General features: G+C 63.5%; 2 protein-coding genes across 2 annotated transcripts in view; one reads left to right on the top strand and one right to left on the bottom strand.

Annotated features, from left to right (window-relative positions):
* Positions 1–588: 588 nt before the first annotated feature.
* Positions 589–6,067, bottom strand: NIPSNAP1 (nipsnap homolog 1). Its single transcript, XM_054173185.1, has 10 exons — positions 5,985–6,067; positions 3,395–3,522; positions 3,202–3,247; positions 2,808–2,902; positions 2,578–2,648; positions 2,330–2,470; positions 1,739–1,770; positions 1,533–1,627; positions 1,352–1,435; positions 589–1,006 (listed from the first exon to the last, which is right to left on the bottom strand). The coding sequence occupies exons 1-10, from the start codon at positions 6,026–6,028 to the stop codon at positions 942–944; spliced, it is 801 nt and encodes a 266-aa protein (XP_054029160.1). The 5' UTR covers positions 6,029–6,067; the 3' UTR covers positions 589–941.
* Positions 6,068–11,095: 5,028 nt separating this feature from the next.
* Positions 11,096–18,988, top strand: part of NF2 (NF2, moesin-ezrin-radixin like (MERLIN) tumor suppressor) — a 56,231-nt gene continuing 48,338 nt past the window's right edge. The window contains exon 1 of the mRNA XM_054172992.1: positions 11,096–11,308. Coding sequence (XP_054028967.1) covers positions 11,195–11,308 — 114 coding nt within the window. The 5' untranslated portion in view covers positions 11,096–11,194. The remainder of the gene's footprint in view (positions 11,309–18,988) is intronic.

The raw sequence follows: 18,988 nt of genomic DNA, 5'->3' as shown, positions 1-18,988 counted from the left end.
CAGTCACACTGGGGGCATCCAGGAGCTTGGGAAGACATGCCATGGGGTCTCCCGTGGCACCGGGGGCACACTGCGGCTTCGGCGGGCATGGTATGGGGTCCCCAATGGCACGGGGGACACTCAGGGGCTTGGGGGGGGGGGTCACATTATGGGGTCTGCAGGGCACTGGGGGTGTTGATGTGTTTGGGGGGGGACATAGTATGGAGTCCCAATGGCATTAAGGGGTGTGGGGTCCCCAGGGGTACTGGAATTGTCCCTGGGTTTGGAGTAGGGGCAGGGTGGTACGGGGTGGCACTAGGAACACTCAGAGGATTGGTGAGGGGAAGTCAGGGTACCAGGACAATTGTGGGTGGGGGTCTTTTGGTGCAGGATGTCCTCCTGTCCTCCTCTTTGGTGGTGGGAGCACCCATGGCATGGGGCAGGGTGTCTCCCTGGGTAAGAGCAGCTTGGGAGGGATCTGCTACCCTTAGCAGGGGGGGCAAGTACCCCAGGGGGGGCAAGTACCCCAGGGGGGGCAAGTACCCCAGCGAGGGCCAGGCATGGGCACATCAAATATTTAATTGGCAATGTCCCCCAGGGGGGCAGGCTCCTGGCAGGAGAGGCACCCACTGGACCCATCAGGAATAATTAAGACCCCCACAGAACCTTTACAGCCCCATCCCAGGCAGTGCCCTCCCCTGCCACACTTGGGGACCCACTGCAGGTTGGGGGGCTCCCACCCTTCAGACCCCCTCCCTGCTCTCATCCTCCACAGGGCACCCCAAAATGGGGAGGCCTGGGTGCTGAGGGGGTCAGTGCCCCTCTCCAGCAGGGAGCTGGGGTGCAGGCAGGGAGCGAGTCCCATCGCCCCCAGGTGCAGAGAGACGCCCTGGTGCAGACCCCCTGGTGCAGGCCCCCTGGTGCAGACCCCCTGCTGCAGACCCCCTGGTGCAGACCCCTGCTCACTGCAGGGGGGAGATCTTCAGGGGGATCATGATCCGCGACTCCATGGTCCGGATCAGCGGCACTGCAAAAGGGAATGAGAGACAGGTGAGGGGGGGGGGACGTGCCCAGGGAGGGCAGAGGGTCTCTGGTGCAGGGAAGGGGTCCCCCAGTGCAGGCAGGGGGTCCCTAGTACAGGGAAGGGATCCCTCAGTGCAGGCAAGGAGTCCCCAGCACGAGCAAGGGTCCCTGGTGTAGGCAGAGGTTCCCAGCATGGGCAGAGGGCCCCAGTGGTGCCACAGGGTTTGCAGTGCAGGCAAGGGGTCCTCACCCTGCACAGGGGTCCCTGGGGCAGGCAGAGGACCCCAGTGCAGGCAGGGCATCCCCAGCATGAGCAGGGCTTCCCAACATGGGCAGGGGTCTTGCTCACCAGTGTAGTAGACGTTCTCATCCCAGCCCCTCTTCCTCCAGGCTGCATTCCTGGTCTCCTCCCGGGACTGCAGGTCCTTGTAGGCTGCAGGGAGGGGACAGCACTGGTACCCAAGACCCAGCACGCCCCCAGCCCCCACGGTGGGGGTGTCCCAGGGTGAGGTGGGGGTCGGGGGGCTCACCCCAGAGGTGGTGCACGACGTACAGCTCCCCGATCTGGGAGAAGAAGCCTCCCACTGCCTCCTGGTTCTCCTGCCGGTACTTGATGGCCCGAGCCCTGCAGGCAGCAGCAGACATGGGAGGGGGGACAGGGGCCCAAGGGCCTCCCCCTGCTCCAAAGGGACCTTCTCCCACCCTGCTCCCCCCATGCTGGGTAACAGACACTTACCAGTTGTTGCCCCATTCAATCATGGTCCCTGGCTGGGAATGGAGGAGGGAAAACCAGTGAGAAGCATCACCCCTGCCACAGCCAGTCTGTCACCACAGCACCCACTTCTGCCCCATAGCCCCCCAGCCTGCCCTATAGCTTCCTCCCACCCCATAGCTCCCCAGCCTGTTCCATAGCCCCCTGAGTCTGGCCCACAGCTCTGCCTACTTCCCAGCCTGCTCCATAACCCCCCAACAGCCCTACAAGCCTGCTGCATAGCCCCTCCTGCCCCCTACCTCCTACCCACCCCCCAGACCCCACACTCTGCCCCATAAACTCTTCCCACCCCATAGCCTCTCAGCCCCCCCCAGCTTGCCCCACAGCCTCTCCTGGAGCCATGGAATGGTTTGGGTTGGAAGGGAGCTTAAAGATTATCCAGTTGCAGGGACATCCTCACCTAGATCAGGATGCTCAGGGACCTGTCCAAGCTGCTCACCTCACAGCCTGCCCTGCCCCACAGTCCCCTCCCACCCCACAGACCTGTCCCCCAACCAGCCCAGCACCTGCCCTCCCCAAGCCCCAGGCAGGAGCCCTACTCTGGCCAGCCCTCACCTTCAGCTTGTAGGTCCTGAGCTCGTAGATGTTGGGTCCCTGGCGGGGCAGGGGCTCGTTCCAGAAGCTGAACTCCAGGAGCAGCTGGTTGCGGCGGGACAGCAGCATCCGGCTCCTCTCCTTACGGAAGTCCAGGTACTCCTGAGGACAGCCCCAGGCAGGGGTTTTGGGGTGGGGGTGGGCATGAGATGGGCCAGGGGGGTGGTGAGGGGCAGAGCTCAGGCTGTGTGCCCCCATCCCAGCAGTACCTTGTTCTGCTTGAGCTTGTTCATGCAGTCCATGAGCGCTGGGTACCCGCCCGAGAAGCGCCAGAGGTGCACTGGAAGGAGAGCAGGGGGCTGGGGAGGGGTGGGGCAGCACCCCAAACCACACCCACACCCCACCCACCCCTCCCCAGTAGCTCATACCCTTCTCCTGCCACATAACAGGCAGCCCCCAGGGTGAGCTGAGCTCTTTGCCTCCGCTCTCAGCCCCTCACCTGCCTGGTCCTGCTCTCCATACCACGTATTCCAGTTGCCCACCAGGTCACAGGGGTAGTCGGCATCCACGTGGAGCTTGGGCAGCACCTCCTCTCTGCAGGGACACACTGGGGTCAGCCTGGGGGCTTGCAGGTGCCCCAGAATGCTCCCAGTACCCCCTTTTGCCCTCCCAGCCCAGCGTGGGGGGTCTGGGCACAGAGGGTCTGTCCTAACGGGGCCTGGAGCAGCCCTGGGGTGCAGGCACTTCACAGGGAGGAAAACCGAGGCGAGGAGCAGGGGCACAGATCCCTCCAGGATCTCAAGCAGCTCTGCATGAGCCTGCCCAACCCCCTTGCTCCACGGCAACACCCTGCTGGCACCCCAGGAACCCTCCCCACGAGCGGTGGGGCTCACGTCAGGCTGTTGTAGGCATCCAGGCACTCCGGCTTCACGTTGTGAACTGCAGGGAGGAGAAGGAGGCTGCCAGGGTGGGAGCCAAGGCGCTGGGGGGCAGGGGGGTCCCCGGGGGCAAGAAGCAGCCAGCACAGCAGGGTGCCCCCCATCTGTGCTGCCTTCCCCAGCACTGCCCCCCCGTGGGGCCACTCACACTGGATCTTGTAGAGGCTGCTGGTCTCCTTCTTGGAGAGGAGGTTGGAGTGGGCGTCCTTGCGGGGGTCCACCTTGTGCACAAAGAGGGAGCGGAACCAGCTGCCCTCGGCGTCCCTCGAGTACCCCCTGCGAGACAGCAGGTCAGGAGAGGGGGACCCCCCCCCCAACAGCACCCCCTAGCTGCAGGGGCGCTGGGGAAGCACCAGCTGGAGGGCAGCAGGGGAACTGAAGGCCACGCTGCCGGTCCTGGCTCCACAGCAGCTGCCTGCACCGTCCAGCGGCCGGGGAGCGCTGTCCATCTCTTGTGCTGGGAGAGCTTCCAGAGCAGGGAGCCCAGCTGCTCACCCAGCACTGCCAGGCCACAGCCCTCAGCACCACAGCTCCATGGCTCTGGAGCCCCTCCAGGGATGGGGACTCCAGCACTGCTCTGGGCAGCCTGGGCCAGACCTTGACAACTCTCCTGGTGAAGTTGTTCCTCATGTCCAACCTAACCCTCCCCTGGGGCACCTTGAGGCTGCTTCCTCTTCTCCTATGGCTTGTTTCTTGGGAGAAGAGGCCAACCCCCACCTGGCTCCAGGCTCCTCAGGCAGTTGTGGAGAGTCAGAAGGTTCTCTTCTGCAGCCTAAACACCCCCAGCTCCCTCAGCTGCTCCTCACCTGTTCTCCAGACCCTTCCCTATCTTTGCTGCCCTTCTCTGAACCCTCTGCAGCACCTCAACATCCTTGGAGTGAGAGGCCCAAGACCGAACTCGAGATTCAAGGTGTGGTGAAATGATGCCAAATGGTTTCCAGAAGTTTCCCAGACGTGGAGCATGCTCCTGTGACCTCTCACTTGCCTCCTTACACCTGGCTTTGACCAGGGGCTCACCTCTTCCCCTCAGGCATCTTTAGCAGGCTGGTGCTGACCTCTGAAGTGTGTGTTCTGAACCTCTCAAAGCCTGAGCTGTGTGATGGCAGATGGGCTATTGTCCATCAACTGATAAAAAAGGTCTGTGCCAAGGCAGAAGGAGAGGCTCTGGGTTGCAGGGCCACTGGTGTTTGCCCTGATAACTCTGCCTCCTCTTAGGGTATGAATAAATTGTGACCAGTCACGTGGATTTTGCTTTCAGAGGGCTGCCAGGTTTGGTTTGGCTCCTGACACCACACCAGACTCCCCAGAACTGTATGCTGGTTGGTGCTGGGAGGTCATCCAGCCCAACCCCCCTGCAATCATCTGCAACCAGAGCAGGTTGCTCAGAGCCACAAACAACCTCACCTGGAATGCTTCCAGGCAGGGGGCATCTCCCACCTCTCTGGGCAACCTGGGCAGGCTCCCAGTACCTTCAGTGTCAAACCTTTCTCTCTTCTCTCCAGGCTGAATCTCCCTCTTTCAGTTTCAAACCATCACCCTTTGTCCTGGCACAGCAGCCCCTGCTCCAAAGTCTGTCCCCACCCTTCTGAGCAGCCCTTTCAGCACTGGAAAGCCACCTGGAGGTCTCCCTGGAGCCTTCTCTGCTCCAGGCTGCCCAAGGCCAACCCTCCCAGCCTGGCCTCCCAGCAGAGGGCTTCCAGCCCTGCCAGCATTGCTGTGACCTCCTCTGGTCCTGCTCCAACAGTCCCTGTCTCTGCTGAGGACTCCAGAGCTGGACCCCCTCAGATCGCGATGGGTTTGAGCCCACCCTGAGCCAGGGCTCCAGGCTGGGAATGGGCTGAGGAGCACAGCCCCTAACCAGCCCCCGAGTCCTCCAAGGACCCCCCCAGCCCCCAGCGCCGGGGCACCCTCCGCGGCGGGGCAGCACGGCCAGACCTTTGCCCACCTGGTGAAGCATTAACAGACCCGGGGCGGCGTGCCAAGACCTGACCCCGAGGGGAACCGAAGAGGGGGTGGGGGTGGAAATCAGGGCCTCGGGGAAGAGAATCGGGGCCGAAGGCCGGTCCGGGGGGGAGCTCAGCTCAGAAGAGCCAGGCTGACGGCGGGGGTCTGCACACCGCCAGGGCACGCCCACTGGCACACCCACCGCGCTGGGGGGCACTGGGGGGGCACTGGGAGATTCTGGGGGGGATAGTTGGAGGTACTCGGAGCTAGGCGGGGTGGTGCAGGGGGCTACTGGGAGGCACTGTGTGATGCTGGGAGGCAGTAGTGGGATACTGGGAAGCACTACGGGGATACTGGGAGGCACTGACGGGGTACTGGGTGACGGAGGGAGATACTGAGAGGCAGTGGAGGATGCTGGGATGATGCTAGGGAATACTGGGAGGCACCCAGTTGATAACGGGAGACCGGGGTGATACTGCAGGGATACTGGGGAGCTGTGGGGCGGGCACGGGGGGACACCAGGGAGCAGTAGGGGCATGTGGGGGTGATACCGGGAGGCACGGCAGTGATACTGGGAGGTAGCAGGGGGATGCTGGGGGCCACTGGTAGGCACCGGGGTCTTACAGAGGCGATACCGGGATGCACCGGGGAATGCCGGGGGCAGCAGGGCGATGTGGGGTGATACCGGGAGGCACTGGCGTGATGCTGGGAGGTAGTACAGAGATGCTGAGGGACACTGGGAGGCACTGGGGTGATCCCCTCCCCCGGCCCGGCCACCCCCCGGCTCCGCTCACCGCGCTCCCCGCCGCAGCACCACGCTGGCTCGCGCCGCCGCCATCTTTCCCCGCAGCGGGGCGGGGCTTGGCGAGAAGGGGCGCGGCTAGTGAAATCCCCCGCCCCCTCCGCCCGGCCCCGCCCCCGAGGGCGTGGCGCCCCCCCGGAGCGCGGCGCCCCCCATCTGTCAGAAGCTGGCTTGGAGGAGGGTGATTCTGATTGGCCGCCGCGCCCCCCGCCCGGCCGCACCTTCTCGCTCCCAGCCACGCCCAACCTCCCCCGCCCGCCGCAACGGCGAAGTCTCATTGGCTGACGGTGTGAAAGTGGTGCCCCGCGAGGGCGCGTCCCGATCCGAGGCTTCAGGCGCCAGCAGCCAATCAGGAGACCCAGGTGGAGAGCGCAGTGTCTGATTGGCTGCAACGTCTCGCTCAGCCGCATCCGGGCCGCTGCCGGCCCGCCGCTGGGCGGTGGCTGCTCCGGGGAGGCCGGGCTTCGGATGACTCCTCCCTGCGGGGGGCGGGGTCAAGAGGGGGCGGGGCCTGCGGGGGATTCCCCCATGCGGGCAGCGGGGCAGGGATTGGGATCTACCTGCGGCTGTTGCGGCGGGGACTGGGGGTCCCCGTGCCGTCCCCCGGCTCTGCTCCGGTCCGCCGGACCTCATCTGGGCCGGGGCCACCTCCTGTGGTGCAGGAACTCGCGGTGAGGGCAGGATCCAACCGCTGCTGCGGCCTGTGCCAGGGCTTTCCCCTACAGTCTGCCCCAGCCTGCCCTACAGTCTCCTCCTGCCCCATAGCCCCAGCCTGCACCATAGCTCTTCCTCCCGTCCCATAAACTCCTCCTGCCCCATAGCCCCTCCTGTTCTAGAGGTCCTTCAGCCTGCCCCAGCGCCCCCTCCTGCCCCGTACCCTCCCGGTGCCCCTCACTGAAGTCACCTTGCTAGAGGGCAGTGGAGGGACCGGAACACGAAGAGGAGGAGGCGTGGGGGGGAGCCCCAGCTCCTCTCCCAGGGGAGGATTGGGCAATGGGGGTGTGGGGGGACCTGTAGTCTTGGGTTCCTCAGGTGTCTGCAGGGAGAGTGGGGAGCTAGGGGGAGAGAAAGTAGGGATTAAAGGTTTTGCCCCTCAGACCCTCCCAAATCCTCTCTGACCCCCAAAAGCCCTCAACTCCCTTCTGCCCCTCCTGTTCCCTCTTGAACCCTCAACCACCTCCTGGCCCCTCACTTCCCCCAAACCTTCTGTGACCCCCTGAGACAGTCCTAAATCTTCTCTGTGACACTGCTCCCAACCTCAGCCTTCAACCACCTCCTACCCCCAGACTCTCTCAAGTCTTCTGTGACCCTCCTACACCCCACCAAACCCTGGGACCCCCAAAGCCTCCAGCCACTTCCTGCCCCTCAGATTCCCCAAACCCTCTGTGCCCTCCTCCAGACATCTCTAAATCCCCTCTGAACCCCAAATCCCCCCATGCCCTACCCTCCAGGCCCCTGCCATGACCCCCATGTCCCCTAGCACCCCTCCTAGCCCCTCAATGACTCAGCCCCCACCCATGCCCTCTCACCGGGGCAGGGCAGCCGCCCCCTGCCGCAGGGCTCTGACCCACTCGCTCCGCTCCTTGGGGGTCTCAGCCCCCAGGCAGTACGTTCGCATCCCGGGGTGCTCGGCCTGAAAACATGGAGGGGACACGACCCATGGCGGGGCCCGACCCGGGATTTGGGACCCTGTGTCCCGCCCTGCCGGGACTCACCGTGAAGAGGAACCGGGGGGCACGGGCGGTACGGGGCAGGATGCGGATCTCGTAGCCGGGCAGGGGGAGGCCACCCCGCACCCGCTGCTCGCTGCTGTCTGCGGGGGGGAAGAGGGAGGAGCGCGGCAGGGAGCGGACAACCCTCAGGAACCTCCCCATCGGCACCCCGGCACGCCCAGCCCCACCGGGGAGGGATGCCAGGGGTCTGCTCCGAGCCGCACCGGCTGTCCCCAAGCCTCTCAGGGGCCTTCAGACACCCGCCAAGGAACCCTTCCCCCCTCTAGGACCTCTGATGTCCCACTGACCCCCGAATTCCCCCCTAGGGGAACCCTGCCCCCACAATCCTCTGGAGATCCCAGACCTCTTGAGAGACCCCCAGGTGTATCAGGGACCCCCAGTTCCCCAGGAACCCCCAATTCCCCAGGAACCCCTGAACATCACCAGGGACCCCTCAATGTTCCAGGGGCCCCCAGTCCCCCTGGATCTTCCCGGGTATCCCCAAAGCCCTGGGGACTCCAAATGCCCCAGGGATCCCCAACCGACCATGGGAAACCCTAACTCCCCATCCCCCCCCCGACCCTCAGCTACTCCAGGGATCTCTGGCTCTTCCAGGAATTGCAGGTGACCCAAGCCCCCCAGGGTGTTCTGCTCCCCATCTCCCCAGGCTCCCCTGTCCCCCCCCCTCACCCAGGTAGTAGTAGAGGCAGAGATCGACCAGTACAAACCAGCGCCGCTTCCAGAGCCGCAGCCCTGAGCTGTCCTGGGGGAGAGGGACGGGACTAAAGCCCCTCCCCCCGAACCCCATCATCTCCCTGGGACTCCCTGCTACCACATCCCCGCCAACCCTCCTGACCCCCCCTAGCACCCCTCACCCCCCAGCCCATAAGTCCACCTCAGACCCCTCTAAAACCCAGCCCCCCCCCCCAAGATCCCCCAAACCCTCTATCTAGTTCCTCACATTCCAAAGCCTCACACTTCAACCCCCCAAGCCCCATAACCCCCACCCAGCACCCACCACCTCAGACTCCCTCCACAGCCACCCACCCCTCAGCACCCCCCCAGGCCAGCCCAAATCCCATAAACACCTCCCACACCTCCCCCAAACTGCATAACCCCCTAGCACCCACCACGACCCCAGACCACGTACCCCAGGACCTCTCCCCCCTCTGATCCCCCAAACCTCAGAACCCCCTCTCCCCTACCCCAGACACCCCCAAACCCCATCCCCTCCCCAGAAACGCTCCGCCCACACCTGCTTGAGCAGCCAGCCCCTCAGCACGGGGGGGTCCTGGGGGTCCCTGCGCAGCGCCTGCTCCCCTTTACCAAAGGCGTGAACCCGCGGCACGGCCCGGCACGGCTGCATGGGGAGGGGTCACCAGGGGCGGGGGCACCGAGGAGAGACCCCTCAGCCCCGCCCCGCCCCGCATCCCCTCGGGTTGCCGAAGTCCCTACCAGCCCCTTACCCGAATTCACCTGCAGTCTCCATATGCTCCTCCCTTGTGCCTCATAGGTCCCCATGGACACCTGGGCTCCCTTGCCCCCCCCATGGCGCCCCATTACCCTCTCCATCCCCTAAGTCCCCCTTCCCAGTACCTCATGACCCCATGGCCTCCTTCTGGCACCCTATGACCCCCGACCAGATTCCATGACCCCTCTATAGCTCCCTCTAACCCTGTCTATAGCACACTATGACACCCCCATGCTCCCCCAGCTCCCCGTGCCCGTCCCACCCCCCAAGCCCCCCATCCAGTTCTTCATGACCCACACACAGCACCCCATCAGAGCCCCTCCAGCCCCCATGCCCCACCCACAGATCCCTATGCCCCCTCCCTCCAGCACCTCAGGGCTCCATTATCCTCCCCCCTCCTATATACCACCACCGACCCCACCCCCCACCGCCTCTCTCCCAAGCCCCCATCCCACTCCATGTGTCCCCCTGCCCCGTGCCCACCTGGGTGCCCGGGCCTCGGGTGCCGGCGTGGGTGGGGGCCCGGCGGGGGGATTCTTCGCGGTCTGCCATGGTGGGGGTGGGGGGGTCCTGCGGGGGCAGCGCGGGGGGGATCAATGTCCCCATTGTCCCCGCGGGGACAGAGGCCTCGTTCTTCCCGCTGCGGGGGCGGGGGGCAGCCTGGGGCCCCCCCGAGCTGGCCGCAGTTCCCGTCCTGTGTTACCCGTCCTGGTCCCAGTTCCCGCTCTCTTACTCCACACTAGTCCCAGTTCTCATCCTGTTATCCCGGTGCTGGTCCCAGCTCCCGGCCCATTATCCCTTGAGCTGGTTCCAGTCCCATTTTCTTACCCTGGTGCTGGTCCCAGTTTCCATCCCATCATCCCAGTGCCAGCCTCCATCTCCTGCTCCTGGCTCCCTTAGCGCAGCGCTGGTTCCGCTCCCAGCCCCGTCCCGTTACCCAGCCCCAGTCCCAGTCCCGTGCCTGTATCCCGGTCTTGATCCTGGCTCGCTGCTTCCCGTCCCGTTATCGCGGTACTGGTCTCAGACCCGCCCCGTTATCCCAGTGCTGGTCCCGGTCCCGTTATCGTGGTACTGGTCCCAGTCCCGTCCCGTTATCCCAGTGCTGGTCCCGGTCCCGGTCCCGTTATCGCGGTACTGGTCTCAGACCCGCCCCGTTATCCCAGTGCTGGTCCCGGTCCCGGTCCCGTTATCGCGGTACTGGTCCCAGTCCCGTCCCGTTATCCCAGTGCTGGTCCCGGTCCCGTTATCGTGGTACTGGTCCCAGTCCCGTCCCGTTATCCCAGTGCTGGTCCCGATGCCGTTATCGCGGTACTGGTCCCAGTCCCGCCCCGTTATCCCAGTGCTGGTCCTGCCCCGTGGCCCCGCCCGTCGGTCCCCGTGTCTGCCCCCGGTGGGGCGGGGACACCCCACGGCACCGGGGACATCCCACAGGTCACGGACAAGCACGATTAGGGACACCTTCGGTCAGGGGCACCGCTCGGTTACGGACACCCCACGATCACGGATCCCACCGTTCACAGACCCCCCCCACATCCCGGTCACGGATCCCCGTGGCACCGTTGCGCCGGGGGGGGGGGGGGTGGTCCTAGGACATTCGACCGCTCCCGGGTCCTAGTGCCCCTCCCACGCATGCGCGTGACACTCCCTCTTCCGCCGGCAGCAAATTCACTCCGCCGGCCGCTAGGGGACGCCAATGGCCTGCCGCACTCCTTCCTTCTCCCGGCACTGGGTGTAGTCTTAGTTTCGCCCCACCCCGCCCCGCCCCTCCTCTTGAGCGGCATCCCGTTTCCCCAATCATAGCCTCGTCCGCTCCCTTTCTTCCCCCCCACTCTTTTTCTATTGGCGGTGGCGCCGCGCGATCCGCCTGACCGGGGCGGGAACAGGCCTGCCCGGAACCAATGGCAGGCCGGAGGGGGCGGACCCAGCGCGGCGCGGCCCGGAGCGGCGGGGCCCGGGCCCTCTCCGCCGCCGTGGCGCTGCCGCCGCGCTGAGCCGCGTCCACCCCCCGCCAGCCCCGCCATGGCCGGGGCCATCGCGTCCCGCATGAGCTTCAGCTCCCTGAAGAGGAAGCAGCCCAAGACCTTCACCGTGCGGATCGTCACCATGGACGCCGAGATGGAGTTCAGCTGCGAGGTGACGGCGACGGCCGGGGTGCCCCGGGGGGTCCCGCCGAGGCGGGCCGCACCCCCCCGCACCCCTGACGGCTTCCTCTAGAGAACTTCTCCTGGGTCGGGCCGCCGGTGGGAGTGGGAGGCTGCGGCCCGGTGCCCGGCGGGGAAGTGGGAGCGGGGCTGGGGCCTGGCCCGGCGGGGTCCCCGGGCTCCCGTGGGGGGCACAGGGGCAGGGATGTAGGGAAGGGACAGCGGAGCCTGTGCCCTCCGGCCTGCTTGTAATCCCCCTTCGTCCTGCTTGTGGCAGGGCTTGATCCTCGTTGTAATGCCACTTTAGGCTGCCTGCAGTCCGGGTTTATTTCCTTTTCGTTGCTGGGGGGCATTCAGGAGAGTGGTGGAGCAGGAGCCCCTCTGATCCCCACGTCTGTAGTCCTGGGGCCAGTTCAGGGCTCCCCCTTCAAGGGAATCAAGGAACTACCGGAGAGAGTGCAGTGGATGCTGCAAAGATGCTGAGGGGCCTGGAGCCTCTCTGTGAGGAGCAAAGGCTGAGAGCCCTGGGGCTGAGCAGCCCCAGAGGGGATCTGATCAGAGCTCAGCAACAGATGAAAGGATGGGGGGCAAGAGGCTGGGGCAGACTCTTGCCAGCGGTGCCCAGGGACAGGACAAGGGGCAGCAGGCACAGACTGCAGCCCAGGAGCTTCCATCTGAAGAGATGGAGAAACTTATTTGGTGTGAGGGTGCTGGAGCCTGGAGCAGGCTGCCCAGAGAGGTTGTGGAGTCCCTTTCTGTGGAGAGCTTCCAACCCCACCTGGCCACTGTGCTGCTGGGCAAGCTGCTGGGGGTGCCCTGCTTTAGCAGGGGGGGTGTCTGAATGACCCCCAGAGATCCTTTCCAACCCCACCAAGCTGGGAGAATTCAGTAGCTTCCCCTCAGTGCACAGCAGCTGTCGAGGGGAGGCCAGAGCTGATCCCAGATGCTGTGCCTTGAATGCCCTGGAGTCCAGCTCAGATGTGCCCCACTTGGCTGCAGCTGCCAGGAGCTCAGCCTCCTGGCTGAGGGGGGTGTCCCAGGGGGGCTTTGTCCTGGTGCTCACTCCTGATGTGTCTCATTTTTTCCCCTCATCCTTTCTCTTTTTTGGACTTGTGGCCATTCTTAACCATCCTCCCCCTTGCCCAGTTGCTGCCAAGCCCCAGGTCCTGGGGGGGTGTTTTGAGCTGATCTGGAGGAGCTGGACATGCAGACATCAAAAGCCACTGCTGCCCAACTCATTTTGCCTTTCATTGCAGCCAAACCTGGATGGAATTCCAGTGCCTGGAAGCCAAAGGGTGTCTTTCATCATCAATTTTCTGGCTCTTGAAATCTCTTGTCATCTCTGAAGCACTTTCTGCCCTTCCCAGGGATTAGGGATTTCTTTCAGGCAGTAGGTGCTGCAAGCTCCCCACCTTCACTCTGCCAGCAGAGTTGGAGTGGCCTGGCTCTGTTCTTGCACGTTCTGCTGAGGCTGCCAGTAGTAATGTGTGAGGAGAAGGAAGTGGTTCTTGGGTTTGGTGGTGCAGCCACTTGTCATTTCATGTTGGGATCAGGGTGTCTGTGCAGCAGGCAGGCAATGCTCTTGGGTGGGATTTGGTCCCAGGCACAGATCCAGGCTGGGTGAGGAGTGGCTCAAGAGCAGCCTGGAGGAGGAGGCCTTGGGGCTGTCAGGGGGTGACAAACTCCCCAGGAGCCAGCAGTGGTCCCTGGCAGCCCAGAGCCAGCTGAGTGCTGAGCTGCAGCCAGAGCAGGGAGAGCAGCAGCACAGGGAGGGGATTCTGCCCCTCTGCTCTGCTCTGCTCAGCCCCCACCTGCAGCACTGCCTCCAGCTCTGGGGCCCCCAGCACAAGAAGGACCTGGAGCTGCTGGAGAGGCTCCAGAGGAGGCCATGAAAATGGTCCTGGAGAACCTCCCCTATGGGGACAGGCTGGGAGAGCTGGGGCTGATCAGCCTGGAGAAGAGAAGGCTCCAGGGAGACCTCAGAGCAGTCTCCCAGTACCTGAAGGGAGCTACAGGAAAGCTGGAGAGGGACTTCTGACAAGGGCTGGGAGTGAGAGGATGAGGAGCAATGGACTGAAGCTTGAGGAGGGCAGATTGAGGCTGGAGAGTAGGAAGAAATTCTTTGCAGTGAGGCTGGGGAGACTCTGGCACAGGCTGCCCAGGGAGGCTGTGGCTGTCCCCTCCCTGGAGCTGTTCAAGGCCAGGGTGGATGAGGCCTGGAGCAGCCTGGGTTGGGGGCAGGTGTCCCTGCCCATGGCAGGGGGCTGGAACTGGATGAGCTTTGAGGTCCCCTCCAGCCCAAGCCAGTCTGTGACTCCATCAATCTATTTTGTTGTTCATCCTTTCCATCTTTAGGCCTTTGGCCATCCTTAGTCATTCCTCCTGTGGTGGCTGCTGTTCCTTTTACCCAAGCCCTACCCTAGCAGCCCAGCTCCCTGGCCAGGTCCCTGTCACTGCCCCTGTGCCATAGTTGTGCAGCCCTGGGGGAAGCTCTTCAGCCTTGAGCCCAAGCTGGCAGATGGATCAGACACACCCTGTGGCCTGCAGCAGCTGGGGCTGCTGTGAAGGAGGGAGCAGGATGGTGGCCCAGAGAGGGCCTTGGCTTGATCCTGACCACAGCCACCCATGGTGGGACCAGGAGCTGGGAGCAGAGCCTGCCCCCACTGCCCCAGCTGAAAGGCAAAGGGCTGGGGAAGCTGATGCCCTGGGGGAGGGCCAGGCTCCTTCCTGGAGGCACCCAGCCCCTCTCCAGAGGTTCACTGGGCTGTGGCCCTGGAAGGGCAGCTGAGAGGAGCCAGCAGCACTGCATTGCCCCCAGTATCTGTGTGTGCATCCATGCAGGGAGCTTCCTCCAGTGGGAGTGCTGGGGGGGCTGGAAGCCCTCTGCTGGGAGGCCAGGCTGGGAGGGTTGGGCTTGGGCAGCCTGGAGAAGAGAAGGCTCCAGGGAGACCTCCTGGTGGCCTTGCAGTGCTGAGAGGGCTGCTCAGAAAGCTGGGGACAGAGTTCTGAGCAGGGCCTCTTGTGCCAGGACAAGGGGGGATGGTTTGGAACTAAAAGGGGGAGATTGAGAGTGGAGAGCAGGGAGAAATGTTTGCCCCTGAGGGTGCTGAGGGCCTGTGCCAGGCTGCCCAGAGGGGTGGGAGATGCCCCTTGGCTGGCAGCATCCCAGGTGAGGTGGTGTGGGGCTGTGAGCAACCTGCTGTGGTTGGGGTTGTCCCTGCTGGCTGCAGGGGGGTTGGACAGGGTGACAGGATGGGGGTTGGACCTTGGAAGGTCCCTTCCAACCCAAAGCAGTCTGTGAGTGTGTGACCCCCCCTGCTCTGCTGCCTGGCCCTGAGCTGCAGCTCCCTCAGTGCAGAGCAGGGAGCCCCAGCTCCTGCCCCTGCACTCCCCCTCCTCCTGCCCCCTCCAGGCCCTGCTGGGGATGCTGTTCTGTGCCTCATCTCTGTCAGCCTAGCCCAGAGAAATTCCCAGCAGCCTATTTGCAGGAGATTAAACCTGCTTTGCATCTGTTTGCTCTGCAAATGGCTTCACTAAATTGAGCCTAAATCTGGAAGTAATTCACCCAAATGAAAGTTTAATCTCTCTAACATGACAATGATGCTCAATAATCACAGGTGAGGCCTTCACTTCCCAGGCTTCTAATTGGCTTGGGGAGATCTGGAAGGCACAGAGTGAGTCTCTGCCTTTTGTTGCTTCCATGCAGGCTGTTGGAGGCTTGCTACCTAATTAATTGATAACATCTGGAGGAAGGAGAGATGTTTGCACAGCTCTGAACATCCTCCTGTTCAAGCAGCTCCAAGAGCAGCCTCAGATAGCCCCTCTGGTGCCTGTGCTTGCAGAGCAGCTCAGGAGGAAGATCTCTAATGTGGATGTTAAACAACAAAGGGCTGCAGCACCTCTGCCATGAGCACAGGCTGAGGGAGCTGGGGGGGGTTCAGCCTGGAGAAGAGAAGGCTCTGGGGGGAGCTCAGAGCTGCCTGCCAGGACCTGAAGGGATCCTGCAGGAAGGCTGCAGAGGGACTGTTCCTAAGGGTGTTTGAGCCAGGCCAAGGGGGAAGGGTTGGAAGCTGAGGGAGAGCAGGGTCAGAGTGGAGCTGAGGAAGAAGCTCTTCAGTCTGAGGGTGGTGAGGCTCTGGAATGGGCTGCCCAGAGAGGCTGTGGCTGCCTCCTCCCTGGAGGTGTTCAAGGCCAGCTTGGATAAGGTGTTGAGCAGCCAAGTCTGGCTGAGAGGTGTCCCTGGCCATGGCAGGGAGGTTGGAGTGGATGCTCTCTGAGGTCCCTTCCAGCCTGAGCCATTCTGTCATTCTGTCAGCCTCACCTCCAGGGGGGTGCCAGAGCCTCCCTGGGCAGCCTGTGCCAGGCTCTCCCCAGCCTCACTGCAAAGAATTTCTTCCTCCTCTCCAGTCTCCATCTGCCCTCCTCAAGCTTCAATCCATTGCTCCTCATCCTCTCACTCCCAGCCCTTGTCAAAAGTCCTTCCCCAGCTCTCCTGTAGCTCCCTTCAGGCACTGGGAGGCTGCTCTGGAGCCTCCCTGGAGCCTCCTCTTCTCCACTCCCTCAGCCTGTGCCCATGGGGAGCTTCTCCATCTCTCTGATCTTCTCCATGGCCTCCTCTGGACCCACTCCATCAGTTCCATGTCCTCATGGTGACCTTAAAGATCTTCTCCACCCTTAATGCCTCTAAGAGCCTCAGCCTGTGCAGGTGGCTTTGGGAACTGCTTTGCTTGGCAGGACCCTTTCTCACCCCTCTCTATGCAGGCTGCTTGCAGCCCTCATGCCCTGGCCCCCATCTTCTGTAGCCCTTGCCCTCCCTCCCTGTCCTCCCCCCATGGCAAGGGCCTCTCCCAAGCCTTGTGCTGGTTCTGCAGCAGGTTTCTCCTTGTCTCTGGGCACAGTGAAGGGTGACAGGGAGGCTCTGTGCCCTTGCCTGCGAGCTGGGCATGAGTCTTGGTGCAGGTTACTGCATCATGCAAAGCCTGTTAGGAGCTGCCAACCACCAGGGCTCTGCTGGGGGAAAGATGATGCCAATGAGCCCTCCTGGAAGCACTCTGCTCTAGCCACTGGCTGCTGAGTTTTAAGTGTTTAGTGCTGTTTGGCTGATAAATTGGGAGTGCTCCCTGCTTAGTCAAGGGCATAAATCCCAGCTCTGTGCAGCAGCAGCCTTGCAGCCTCAGCCTGGCTGTGGAGCAGCTCAGCCATGCTGCAGCCACTCAAGGAGCTGGCAGAGGACAGCCCCCTGGAGTGCCAGCAGGGCAAGCCTAGGGCAGGACCCTGGGCAGGGACAGCCCCCTGCAGCAGTGCAGGTGAGGAGGGACCTGCTGGGGAGCAGCTCCATGGAGAAGGACCTGGGAGTGCCTGGGGACAAGTTGCCCATGAGCCAGCAATGTGCCCTTGTGGCCAAGAAGGCCAATGGCCCCAGGGGTGCTTGGAGTGTGGCCAGCAGGGTGAAGGAGGTTCTGCTGCCCCTTGACTCTGCCTTGGTGAGACTGCATCTCGAGTCCTGGTTCCAGTTCTGGGCTCCCCAGTTCAAGAGAGACAGAGAACTGCTGGGGGGAGCCCAGGGGAGGCTCCAAGGCTGCTGAGGGGCCTGGAGCAGCTCTGTGAGGAGCAAAGGCTGAGAGCCCTGGGGCTGAGAGCCTGCAGAAGAGCAGCCCCAGAGGGGAGCTGAGCAATGCTCAGCAAGAGCTAAAGGGCTTGGGAGGGCAAGAGGCTGGGGCTGGGCTCTTGTCAGTGGTGCCCAGGGACAGCACAAGGGGCAGAGGACACAAACTGCACCCCAGGAGGTTCCCTCTGAACAGGAGGAGAAACTTGTTTGGTGTGAGGGTGCTGGAGGCACCTTCAGCAGGCTGCCCAGGGAGGTTGTGGAGTCTCCTGCTGTGGAGAGCTTCCAACCCCCCCTGGGCACTGTGCTGCTGGGCAAGCTGCTGGGGGTGCCCTGCTGGAGCAGGGGGGGTTGGAGTGGAGGATCTGCAGAGGTCCCTTCCAAGCCCCACCAGGCTGGGCCCCTGGGACCCTGTGCCCCAGCTGTGCCGGCAGGAGGACGCAGAGCTGCAGCCTGAGGAGCCAGGCGCTGGAGCTGTGTCCTCTGGCTCGGGCTGAGGCTGTCCTGCTGTGCCTTCCTTTCCCACAGCATCCTGCTGGCTGCTCTGGCATATGGCTGAGAGGTCTTTGTGGGATTTTTGTCCAGCTCCAAGCTCTTTGTTTTGCTATCAGGAGCTGGTAGTGGCTTGTACAAATCGTCTGTGTGCTTCAGCCGGCAGCGGGGCGCAGAGCCGCGGGCGGAGGATGGGGTGGGAGCTGCCAGCCCAGCCTTGGACGGCAACTCTTCCATCTCCCCAGGCCTCGGAGGGGTTGGGTTTGTGTTTTACGAGCGGGCAATGTGGTGGTTAATGAGGGGAGGCAGGGTGAGGAGGGCTGAGGTCCTGGCTGGCTGTGCAGCTCGGGTCCGAGGGCGCCGCTCGCATGCCGATGGTTGGTTTGAGCACCGAGGTGTGGGGAGGCAGGCAGGGGGTGCTGAAACAAAGGTGGCTGCTCTCCCATTGATATATCTGATGGAGGTAAGTCAGCATGGTGGGGGAGGCTGGCAGCCTGGTGGGGGAGGCTGGCAGCCTGGTGGCAGGGCTGGAGCTTCGGCAGCAGCACTAAAGAGCTGTCCGTGCCGGAACGGCGCCGTGACGGAGGGCCGCTGGGAAAGCCGGCGGCAGCAGAGCTGCAGGGGGTGGGGGAGAGGGGGAAAAAGCCAGCCAGCACACAGATCTGCTGTAATGCTCACTGCTGGGCTTCAAAATGAAGCCTGGAACGGCTCAGGGACCTCAGAGAGCAGCTGCTGCACCCTCCGCGGCGCAGGCGGCGATGCCTCTGCCCTGGGCACCTGAGCCTGCACCCAGCCTGGCCTGCAGTGCCTCCGGGCAGGGGGCATCCACAGCCCCTCTGGGCAGCCACTTCTCACAGAACTGTTAGGGTTGGAAGGGACCTGAAGGACCCTCCAGCTCCAAGCCCCCTGCCATGAGCTCATCCTGAAGATCTTCCTGGGTGTGGAAGGGCAGCTTTGCTGACACAGCTGCTGTGCAGTGCTGAGTGGGGTTTGGCTGCTGCCTTGGTGGGGGAGCCACAGCCAGTGGAAATCCCAGCCCCAGGGACACGGGGGGGGTGTTCCAAACACCAGTCCTGTGGGGTGTGGAGTGAGCATTGCTCCTTGAATCGAGGTGCCCCTTGAATACAGGGGTGGGATTTGGGCCTCTCGCCCCAAGAGGGACACTGAGGGGCTGGAGCTGGGCTGGGGAAGGGCAGCAAAGCTGGGGGAGGGTCTGGAGAGCAGGAGTGGTGAGGGGCAGCTGAGAGAGCTGGGGTTGTTCAGCCTGGTGAGGAGCAGCTGAGAGAGCTGGGGTTGTTCAGCCTGGAGAGGAGGAGGCAGAGGGGAGACCTCATGGCTCTCTACAGCTCCCTGAAAGGAGGCTGGGGCCAGGGGGGGGTTGGTCTCTTCTCCAAAGGAAGAGGTGAACAGGACAAGAGGAAATAGCCTCAGGCTGCACCAGGGGAGGTTTAGGCTGGGTATGAGGAAGAGAAAGGTTGTCAGGGCCTGGCCCAGGCTGGTGGTGGTGGAGTCCCCATCCTGGAGGGGTTTCAAAGCCCTGGATTTGTGGTGCTGAGGAACAGGGTTTGGTGGTGC

Source organism: Dryobates pubescens, chromosome 25, assembly GCF_014839835.1.
Source record: "Dryobates pubescens isolate bDryPub1 chromosome 25, bDryPub1.pri, whole genome shotgun sequence".
Lineage (NCBI taxonomy): Eukaryota > Metazoa > Chordata > Aves > Piciformes > Picidae > Dryobates > Dryobates pubescens.
This window is presented reverse-complemented; position numbering and strand designations above follow the sequence as displayed.